The sequence below is a fragment of the Topomyia yanbarensis genome, chromosome 3 (genome assembly GCF_030247195.1).
Source record: "Topomyia yanbarensis strain Yona2022 chromosome 3, ASM3024719v1, whole genome shotgun sequence".
Taxonomy (NCBI): Eukaryota; Metazoa; Arthropoda; class Insecta; order Diptera; family Culicidae; genus Topomyia; species Topomyia yanbarensis.
The window spans coordinates 320374385-320385543 of record NC_080672.1 but is presented as its reverse complement, the minus strand read 5'-3'; the positions used below and the strand labels follow the sequence as shown (position 1 = coordinate 320385543).

The window sequence follows — 11159 nt, the reverse complement described above, 5'->3', positions numbered from 1 at the left end:
TAATTTCAAAATGATTGTGTTCGGTTATTCTATTTTATTCAGCAAAATCTAAGAACGAGTAACAGGGAATGAATACTTCTTCATGAAAAAAATATACACTGAAAAAAATGTATTATTTTTCACAAAAACAAAAATTTCTGTTAAACATTTAAATTGCAAAAAAAAAAACATTTTTTTAATTTTTTTATATTTTGTCAACAGAAACTTAAAGAGAAAAGAAACATTTTGAATGCGATGCATGATAGAGAACTGAACGGTAAAAAAGTTTTTCCAACAATAACTTTAAATATGTTTTCAAATTTCTTACTAATTGACATACAAAACTATAATTTTATTATAGAATATAATTATAAGTATCATTCTAAATCAAAAGGCATTTAACAAAAAACTTCCAAAATTCGATAGTTTTCAAGATGTTTAGAATTTTGCTCCAATGAAACTTATTAATTCGTGTAATTATGCTCTCTTTAAAAGTTATGCATGTTACCTCTTCATGAAAAGCCAACAATCTAATCATTATCATTTTAAAGGCGTTGTTAAATCGTAAACAAATATAAAATGAATTTTGTTGTATTTCTGCTTAACCCTAAAAATAATTAAAAAAATTTGAGCTTAAATCTACGGGTAACCCTAGGATCCTGTACCTAACACTTAAATGACTAGATTTATATACATCATACTATGAAAGTGTAATGAAATGTACTAAAAACTACAACTAAAATTAATACAACCACAACCACACACCACAGCAATAAACAATACGAGAATAAAGTTAGTTTTTTATCAACAAGTAAGCGGGTAAGCTGTATAGGTTGAGATCCAAAATCCAACCAAACTGAAGACAATACAGTCCACATTGAAAGTTGAAAGCCAGTTCGTGGATTGAAATTAAAGTTTGGAGTCGGAAAAAGTTTCTAAATTTTACAGGCGTAAAAAACTCTTTTTCAGTGTTTTTAGATAATGGAAAAGTTTTCTAACAACAACTTTTGACATATTTTTTTAATTCATACTATTTTATGAAATGAAATAGTTCTCGAGATATTTTAAATTTAGTTTTAACAACTCAATTATTTTATTTTATTACGAGCTTCTCGTAAGTTATTCGCATTTTTCCATCAACAACAATAGGTTTTTCGAAAGGCCCATAACATTTTCTGCAACTTTCTCTTTGACATAAAGGCAATATTGCAAACCATTTGAAAGTTACATGAAAGCAACCAAAATGTGATTCAACTATGTAGTTTAATCATCAGACTCTATGGTTGAATAATATTTTGATTGTTTTCGCATAGCTCTCAAACGGTTTACAACATCGCCTTAATGTCAATGAAAAATTTACAGGAAATTTTATGGGCTTTTTGAAAAACCTTTTTTTGTTGGTGGAGGAACGCGAATAACTTATGAGAAGGTAATAATAAAACAAAATAGTTGTGTTGTTAATACAAAATTTAAAATATGCCGGGAACATTTCAGAAAATTTTTGGTTATGAGCATTTTTAATTTAAAATGGCGTTTAAAATCCAATTCAGAAATAAAATCGTACTTTTGACTGCAAATAAAAAAAAATGTAAAAAGTCGTTATTAGGAAAACTTTTTTATTGAAAGCTTCTCCATGATGCAAATACAGTGAGAAAGTTTCTTTGACATCTTTAAAACAAAAAACATTTAATTGTTGACATTTTATGATGGGGTAATGCGAATAAATTTTAAAAAAGGCATCATTATACGAAACAATTCTTTTTGTTGGAGCGAAATTCCAAATACATATCTCGAAAACTATCGCATTTTAGAAGATTTTTGTTAAATGCATTTTGATTTCAAATGATACTTTAAATACTTTAAATTAAAATTTGTAATAAAATTACAGTTTTGAATTTCAACTAGTATGAAATTTAAAAACATGTATAAATTTATTATTAGAAAAAAATTCTTACCGATAAGTACATCATGTAATTACATCCAAAATGTTCCCTTTCTCTTTATATTTTTGTTGGCAAAATGTTAAAAAATTATAAAATGTGTTTTTTTGCAATTTAAAATTTTAACATTTTTTTTGTGGATAATGACAACATTTTTTTAAGTGTATATTTTTTTTTGTATAGAAATATTCATTCCATGTAACTCGTTCTCTGATAGTTTTGCTGTATAAAATAGAATAATCAACCAAAAATTGTTGAAAATTATTGCACGTAGAAACGTTTACACCCTTTTGAAAAATTGTTTCGGTGCCAAAATATAATATAAAAAATCATGGAGATCCATAAACCGAACCCAACTGCAAAGTTTCGTTTGTATCGACGATGGTCATATTTTGCGGTCGGCCGGTTTCTCATGGAATCCCTCTCTTTACATAAATATCTAACCCTAAGTGCGGAGTTGGGAATCGAACCCAGGGGAACTGCGTATAAGGTAATCGATTTACCAATTACACTGCCTATTTAAACACATCCCATCAATAGATAGGTACACAGATAAAAATATTTTGTAATTTTAAGTTTATTTTCATGCACATATTTGGAGCATGAAAATAAATATAAAATTAAGTTCCACCACAAATACACACGTCTTGTCGTGCTTTCTTCAACGAATTTTATTATAATTTTACACGTGGATTGAAAATTTCAGTTTCTTTCAACGGAAAACCAAATGCACTTCAATGTATTTTTACTCGAATACTGTTGTAAAATGAATGACATGTAATATTACACGAATGAAAGTGTAAAATTGCATGCTGTTTGATGCTCCAATTGATTTTAACGTAATTTTCAATCAAATTTTGGATTCAATCGTTGTATGTTTACATTCGTATTGATTTACATGTCGTTTAAATCTCATTATTTTTTGGTGTGTAAATAATAAAACAGTTCATCACCTTATTTAGTAGGACCATTGCCCTTCCTGCTACTAACGGTTTTGATAAAAATATTTTTGTTTTTCTAAGTACGTCTTTGGGAGGCATTGCGGTAAGCCGTGTACTGATGGTGGGTACTTATCTCAATTTTGATTTCGAAGAACTATACTAGTTATGGTTGCGTTTATCTATCGATCCAAGCAATAACTAAATACTACGAGGCGTGATTCATGCATTATTCCTTCGCACTAATTTAAGTCGGTGAGCACTAACAAATGTTTGCAAAACCATTTAAAATGATATAAAACTACAACTCACTACAAGTATCATTTAGTTTAGAATGAAGTAACTGTTGTTGTTTTCAGCCGGCCACCGGTTCTAGACTATGTCTAGACGTCGAAATCGAGCAACGGTTTTCCCCTCAACTCACGGGAGGTCAGCTTAATATTTAATTGCAAACTATATCGGCAGAAACCACTGACCGGAATGCATAACCAAGCGGTAGCATACCGTACGCACTGCTGCCAGCGCTGATCAGCCTTCCTGCGAACACATTGCACATTGCACTTTATAAAAGCTTTGCTATTCTGCCAGAATGCTATCAGTCGCGAATTTGGGTTTAACTAGAACACTTAAGCAAAAATGCTTAAGGTACGGAAAAAAGTGTGCTGAAATTGAAAACCATGTGATTGTGAAAATAATCGTTTTTTTTTGTTGCCAAACAGCTTGCTATATCGTTAATCCTACTGGCGGTAATCGCTAGTCAGGCTGCCCCCCAGGAACGCTGGCGAACTCGTTTGAGCCGCGTCAATGGACCTCAGATGGAGTGGAATCTTGCTCGGGTAGCGGCAGCTCGTGAACGGCAGGAACAGGAAGCACGCCGTGAACAAGCACCGCAAGCTGGACAGCAACAACAGACCGGGGGTGGAGAAAGCGCTGTGGATAGGCAGCTGCAACAGCAGCGCCGTCGCTTGGAAGCTGAAGTTGAAGAGGGTAGGCTGGCTGCAGCGGAGTTGGGGTTAGAGGAGGGTGAAGGCGAGCAGCAGCAACAACAACAAGTACAAGATGGGGGAGAAGAAGAGCGGCAAGTTGAGGGTGGTGGTGGTGGTGGTGAAGGGGGTCAAGATCAACAGGAGAACAATAATGAGGGGGAAGATGAGCAGGAGGATGAAGAAGAAGATGAAGTGGGTTTAATCGGAGAAGGAGGTGCAGAACAGGGCGGTCGGCGAGAAGAATATAGACCGAAAACTCATATACAAGTGATTGAACGTCCAGGCAGACGAGGTGGTGAGCAACGAGATCAGCAAGGTCAGCAAGGTGGTGAACAGCAAAGTCAGCAAGGACAAGAACAGCGAGGCCAACCAGAACAAAATGCTCAACGAACCGAAGAACAAGGAAATCAGCGTGAAGCGCAGCAAGGTCAGCAAGGTACTGAACAGCGAGGTCAGCAAGGTGCAACACAGCCTAATCAGCAAGGTGGTGAACAACGAGAACAAAACGGACAACGAACCAATGAGCAAGGAAGTCAGCGTGAAGGAAATCAAACTGATCAGCGTGAACAAAGTGGACAGCAAGCAGAAGGTCAAGCAGCTCAGCCTGAAAGCGAGTTAGGCAATCAGCAAAAAGTGACAGAAGCTAGTCAACAAGGCGGAGGCGAGAATCGTGGAGAAGAACAAGCCAATGAGAGAGAAGCCGGCCAGACCGGTCAACGTGGAGAAGAGCAACAGGCTAAAGGTAAGATTATTCTGCCCAATTACGAATTCGCGTACGGAGTTTACGACCCGGTGACTGGGGATCACAAGGATCAATGGGAAAAACGCGTCGGTGATCATGTCAAAGGTGTGTACTCTTTAGACGAGCCCAATGGAAAACGACGGGTTGTGAAATACGAGGGTGATAAAACGCGTGGAATCGAAGCCACCGTCACTCATATAGTACAGAAGAAAAAAGGATCACGCAGGGAACAGTTGAATGGCATTGCCCACAGTTTTAGTGCAGTTAAGAAAATCGACCCATGAAAGGGAAAAATGCATCCAATTGTTATCATAGAAATGTAAATATAAGCTCAGTAAATATAAACCTTGTATAAGTAGTTACACATGGCTGATTACCAGTTCCGCAGATAGTACACATGCTGTGATGTTTTCCGTTGTGTTTTATTTCTTTTTTTCGCAAGCGAAAACACCTTCGCTATCAACGAGTTGCTTCATTCAGCTGGTTTAATATAAAGCTGGTCAAGCGTGTCGAACACGAATACTTAGGATGTGGAGAAAAAAAGTGAAACAAATGCCCTCGTCATTTCCTCATTGGTATTCCTTAACATGAACGCAGACGTGAAAGAAACCAAAAATGAATTGAGTTAGGCTTTTCGTTTAAAAACAAAATAAATCGATTTATTGTCAAATTAACAACTGCAACTAGCACTATATCAACAATTTGCTTTTGGTTAGCTTTCAGTCTGTTTTAGATAAACTTTTCAAACTTAATATAACTTATTCCTGCTTCTGGATGGCCACTTTCGTTAGGTTCGTTACCTACGCTATTCTCCTGCTGCTGCTGTAGCTGCAGGAGACTCTCGTGCTGGTGTTTGTTCTGCTCTTGCATCTGATTAATTTCATCTCTGGGTGCCGTGAAACCGAACACGGGATGATCCACAAAGGCACGGAGGGTGGGATCCTGCGGTTGCATCGGAGGATGCCACTGTCCCACCTGTCCCAACGGTACCACCTGTCCCACCTGGCCCACCTCCTCAATACTGCTGGATTCTTTCAGTTTCTCAAAGAACTTGGGCGACTTGTACACACCCTGATGCGACTTGGATCCTCCGTAACCGATCTTCACGATCGGTTCAAAGCGAGCGGCCGTTTTGTTGATCTGGACTTTGATATCCTCACCCGATTCGGATGAGTTGGATAACTCATTTCGGGAATCTTCCGACTGCCCTTGTTGCTCCTGGAACCTGTTTGCTTCAGTAGTTGTCACAGTACCCTCGGACAAGTTGGGACCGACACCGCCCGCTTCACTATTGGCATAACTTTCCCGCAAATCTTCCTCCGTCAGGTCTTTCGTCAGATACTCCCTGAAGAGTTTGTTAAACTGATCAACGGTCAATCCTCCGTTTCGTCTTACCAAAATTTCGGTCAACTCCAGCGGATCCGTTCTCCCTTCGAACTCCTCGACCGATGTGTTCGTGTCACCCGTTCCTATCGGGTCCGGACGCCCTGGCTCCTGTGGTTGCTTATAGTCTAGCAAGTTCCCATCCAGTAGCCGTCCGTAACTATCTCGAAGTCCGGAGAATTCATTGGACTGCGATTCTTGCAGCAAGGAATTGCCACTAGAATCCTCGATAGAATTTTGAAAACTACGACTCAGCAGTTCTCGGGACAGAGTTTCAGTACCTTGGGTCGGTTGATTCTGCACAATCGGAATCTGAGTGGGGAACGAGTTGAGATGCTGTTGTTGTTGTTGTTGTTGTTGTAAAGGGGGAATTTGTAGCTGCGGTTGTTGTTGTTGCTGTTGCTGCTGCTGAAGCAGCTGTTGCTGGAATTGCTGAAGCTGCTGCTGTTGGATCTGTTGCTGCTGAATTTGCTGTTGTTCAATTTGTTGCTGTTGGATCTGTTGTTGTTCGATTTGTTGCTGTTGGAACTGCTGCACTTGCAACTGCTGTTGCTGTGGAGAGTTTTGTTGCTGAAGTTGTTGCTGCTGTATCTGCTGTCGTTCAATCTGCTGCTGTTGGAATTGTTGCACTTGCAATTGTTGTTGTTGTTGTTGTGGAGGGTTTTGCTGTTGCTGTATCTGCTGTTGTTGGAACTGCTGCACTTGCAACTGATTTTGCTGTGGAGAATTTTGTTGCTGTTGAATTTGCTGCTGTTGAATCTGTTGCTGTTGTATTTGTTGCTGCTGAATTTGTTGCTGCTGCTGTTGGACCAGCTGCTGTTGAATCTGTTGCTGTTGGAGCTGCTGTTGATCTCTCTGCTGCTGTTGCAGTTGCTGTACTTGCAACTGATTTTGTTGTGGGGAACTTTGCTGTTGCTGCTGCTGCTGTCGTTGTTGTTGCTGCTGCTGCTGTTGCTGCTGTTGCTGCCGCTGTTCCAGCTGCTGTTGCTGCCGCTGTTCCAGCTGCTGTTGTTGCTGTTTCTGCTGTTGCTGCTGCAGCAGCTGCTGTTGCTGTTGCTGCTGCTGTTGTTGCTGCCGCTGTTGTTGTTGGATCCGCTGCTGTTCAATCTGCTGTTGCTGGAGCTGCTGTTGTTGAAGCTGTTGCACCTGTAACTGCTTTTGTTGTGGAGAATCTTGTTGCTGGAGCAGCTGCTGTTGAATCTGCTGTTGTTGAATCTGCTGCTGCTGAATCTGTTGCTGCTGAATCTGCTGCTGCTGCTGAATCTGCTGCTGCTGCTGAATCAACTGCTGCGGAATTGGCTGCTGCTGAACCTGCTGGCCCTGCTGCTGCTCCTGTCGCTGCAGTTGATTTTCTTGCAATTGCTGATATTGTTGCTGCTGCTGCTGCTGCTGCAGAACTTCCTGTTCAAACCGGTACCGCTCCTGTTCCAGCAGCCGTTGTTGTTCTAGCTGTTGCTGCTGTTGCTGTTCCAGTTTTCGCTGTCTTTGTTCTTCTAGCTTTTCCTGCACCTGTTTCAGTTGTTCCTTCAGTCGTTCCTGTTCCAGTTGCTGTTGCCTTTGTTCCTTTAGCAGTCGTTGCCGCTGTTCCTGTTCCAATTTTTGCTGTCTTTGCTGCTGTAGCTTCAGCTGCTCTTGTATCTGCTGCTCCTGCAGCCGTTTCTGTTCTAGCTGACGCAGTTTTTGTTCCTGTATCAGCCTTTGTTGCTCCAGTTTTTTCTGTTCCAGTTTTTGCTGTCTTTCCTCTTGAAGTCGTTGCTGTTCCTGAATGTATTGCTCGTGTAATTTTTGTTTCTCTAACTCTTGCTGTCTTTGTTCCTCTAGCTGCCGTTGCAGCTTTTGTTCCTCTAGTTGCTGTTGCAGCTTCTGTTCCTCCAGTTGCTGCAGCAGTTGTTGCTGTTCCAATTGCCTTTGCTCCTCTAGTTTTTGCAGTTCGCGTTTTTGTTGCTCCTGCTGTCGTTGTTGCAGCCTCTGTCGTTGCAACTGGTGACGCTGCTGTTGCTGAATATCCTTCTTCAGCAGTAGTTCTTGCTGTTGCTGCTGAAACTGTTGCAGATCCAGTTGCTGTTGCTGCTCCAGCTCCTCTTCCGATTGACGTTGCAAATGTTCTTGTTCTTTCTCTTGCTGCTGTTGCCGCAATTGCTGTTGCTGCTGTAGCTGCAGTTGTCGTTGCTGCTGCTGTAACATCAGTTGGGCTTGCTGTGCCTGGTTCGCGGCTATTCCCCAAAGTATCGTCGGAACTAGGTATCCAGTTTGGTAGACATGCGCGGACAACTGATTCTGCAGAATGTTTGGATGCTGAATGATCTCTGGTCCTTCTCCACCGATATGTTTAACAGGCTGTGGAGCTATTACCTCGCTGGCCACTAGCTGACTGAGCCGTTGCCGTTGGATGGTGTTCTCTCTGTGGTATTGCAGATGCTTCTGAGCTAACCGATCTTGCTGAAACGCATAACCCTCGAAGACTCCGACAGTATTTGCTTGATCCACATTTGATTGGTTTTCATTGTATCGGGGGTCATTAGTACCAAAATTCGCTGCTTGTTGTTCACTTTGAGGAGAACTCCCTACTGGACGGTCAGGAGGTGACTGATAGACCTCAGCCGTTAATTGATTCTGCAGAATATTTGGATTCGTCACGATCGCTGGTTCTTCTGCTACATTCTGTTGACCAGCTGTCAGCATATTCACTGCCTCGCTGGTAACAACTTGCTGGAGCCGTTTCCGCTGAATGGCATTTTCTTTCTGCTGTGCGAGGTATTTCTGAGCTAACCGATCTTGCTGAAACGCAGAATTCGCGGTTTGTCGGGCTGTATTTGTTTGATCCACAGTTGATCCGTTTTTATTGAATCTGACGTCATTATTACCAATACTCGATGTCGATTGTTCACTTTGAGGAGAACTCCCTACTGGACGAGCAGGGGTGGTTACTTCACTTTCCTTATCCTCCGTTGACTCTTCGCTAACCGAGTAACCCGACGGAAGTGACTCCACACTGTTCAAATTAAGGTTCTTCAAACTTTCTAGCAATTCGGACGACCCAAACGCGAAGTCAGAACGTTCGAAATTGGTTCGAACTCGACTACGCTGTGCGTTTTTGTTCTCTCCACCGAAGACCTCTAAGACATTGGCGGTTGGTTTCCCACCCGGAACTCGAGGTTTCTCGTACTTCACCAACAGATACAGGGCGTCCTTGTTGTCCTCTGGGGGAAGTTGCAATGGTAGGCTCCTCGGAGTTGTTGGTAACGTTGTAGGAGCCGCCGTTCCGGTGGTAGGAATTAACGCTGTCGATGTCTCTTCCCGGGGAGCAGGAGTGAACGTAACTGGCCCAGTGTTGTCACTGTTGAACGGAACTCTAAGCTGGGGATTGTTGAACAACGCATTTGGAGTTACAGGACTTACAACGATTATGTTGTTCTTCGCCTCGTCGGGCTTATCGACGGGAGTAGTTTTTGTCGTACGCTGAAAATCGTTATCTTCCGAATTTACCCTAGACCCAGAACCACGAGACTTCGATTTGACTTTACTGGAAGTTTGCGTCGCTTGAGGAGCGATTTCCTCCAAGCCCGGAACAACCATCTCAGCATGCATCATATTAACAGCTTCAGTATGTTGCGATGTTACAAAATTTTCGTACCCAGGAGTTGTAGTTACCAATTTATCTTGATCCGTTTCAGGTTGCCGAGTGGGTGGAACTTGTTTTTTAGAATCCTTCGTTAGCTTACTGCCAAAATCCGTGAAGGATGGTTTCCGCACTGGAGTAACAACGGTCGATACTTCCTCCATTTCCATTGTAGTCATATAGGGCCATCCTGGTTTACTTCCGCTTCCGCGAAGTTTTTTCACTCCACGATGGCTTCCTTTCGGTCCTAGGAACTTGACACCACTCCTGTACCCAATTAGCTTAATTTTTTTCCCTAACATTCTCTCGCCCGGACGCCTATATTCACTTTTCACCATCGGCATCACATCCCCAGTCAGCGACGCTTCCTTCATGTAACCAATCTGCGGATTGTTCTGACCAATCGATCCATGCTCCTCCCGACTGATTTCCTTGAAAGGCCGTGCATTCACGTGCTTCTGGTGAATTTTGAATGAACCGTGTTTGATGCTGACCTCGTACTCCTCTCGTTTCACTGCACTTCCAGAGGTCACCAGCAGTGTTGCCAGCAATAGCACTGGATCCAACCACTGAAAAACAAGAACACACTCATGTCACAATTTAAATCAATGCACTCGCTAAACACCACATACCTGGACCATACTGAAATCAACCGCTTACACTTTTGCACCTTTCACGGCAATCCTCGGACTGACCACTTTCTTTCCGATTACCAAACTATTTATAAGTACAGTCTGCATAACGGCGAAAACAATCGAGGAAATCGACAAAAAACAACACCCTTTAATTGAACATTCGTATAAGCTGAACAAAAAAAAACCGATCGAATAAAGAACACAGGTATGATTCCAGGGCACTTCTTACGCACCAAGGGGCGCGGATATCGATCACACGAAAGCGTAAGTGATAAGGCTGTTGATAAGGCACACAGCTAACAAAACAGACGCAATGAATCGGTGCAATTCGATCGCGTCCGACCGCTGCATCTGCATTCTGCTAGTCTGTGCTATCGTGGGTGGGCTGATTGCATGCGAACTACTGCTTGCTTGTATGATCAACGTGTGTAGTTACACATATGACTGCCGCAGTTATTGAAAGCCGACCGAGTGGAACGTCTAGACCCCTGTAGGCTTCGAACGGCGATCGATACGGCGCGATAGCATTTGTCGGTACTTTGTTGCTTCGGACGTAACACGTGTTGTCACAGAACAGAGGAAAGAAGTGGATGTACATACACCCTGGAACACACTCATAAGCGGTTGCATAAATTGGCTTTCAAACAAGAAGGATGTTGGGCGAGAGGGGGACGAAACTTTTTCGGTTTATAACGATATGAGCATATAGCATAAAACGAAAAAATAAACTCCTAAAATGTAATAATTACACAAGGGCCATCATTTTCGATGGAATTGGGACTCGACCTTCGGATAATATTATTTCGGACTCATACTTAAAATGTTTTAACGAAAATGACATTTCCTTATTTATACATGGGAAGCAGCATCCCAATGGTTTTTTCTTTAGTTCTAATTGAGGGCATACAGTTCTTGTTTAATTGTTATCAACAATTAC

At 41.7% G+C, this 11159-nt stretch overlaps 2 protein-coding genes across 2 annotated transcripts; one reads left to right on the top strand and one right to left on the bottom strand.

The window, feature by feature from the left end:
* The first annotated feature begins 3463 nt into the window (after nt 1–3463).
* LOC131694115 (protein argonaute-2-like) lies at nt 3464–4910 on the top strand. Its single transcript, XM_058982548.1, has 2 exons — nt 3464–3502; nt 3577–4910. The coding sequence occupies exons 1-2, from the start codon at nt 3494–3496 to the stop codon at nt 4867–4869; spliced, it is 1302 nt and encodes a 433-aa protein (XP_058838531.1). The 5' UTR covers nt 3464–3493; the 3' UTR covers nt 4870–4910.
* Nucleotides 4911–5314: 404 nt separating this feature from the next.
* LOC131688079 (trichohyalin-like) lies at nt 5315–10228 on the bottom strand. The gene is made up of 3 exons (XM_058972231.1): nt 10220–10228; nt 7115–10156; nt 5315–7039 (listed from the first exon to the last, which is right to left on the bottom strand). Exons 1-3 carry the CDS (start codon nt 10226–10228, stop codon nt 5315–5317), a joined length of 4776 nt encoding a protein of 1591 aa, XP_058828214.1.
* Between the last annotated feature and the right edge of the window lie 931 nt (nt 10229–11159).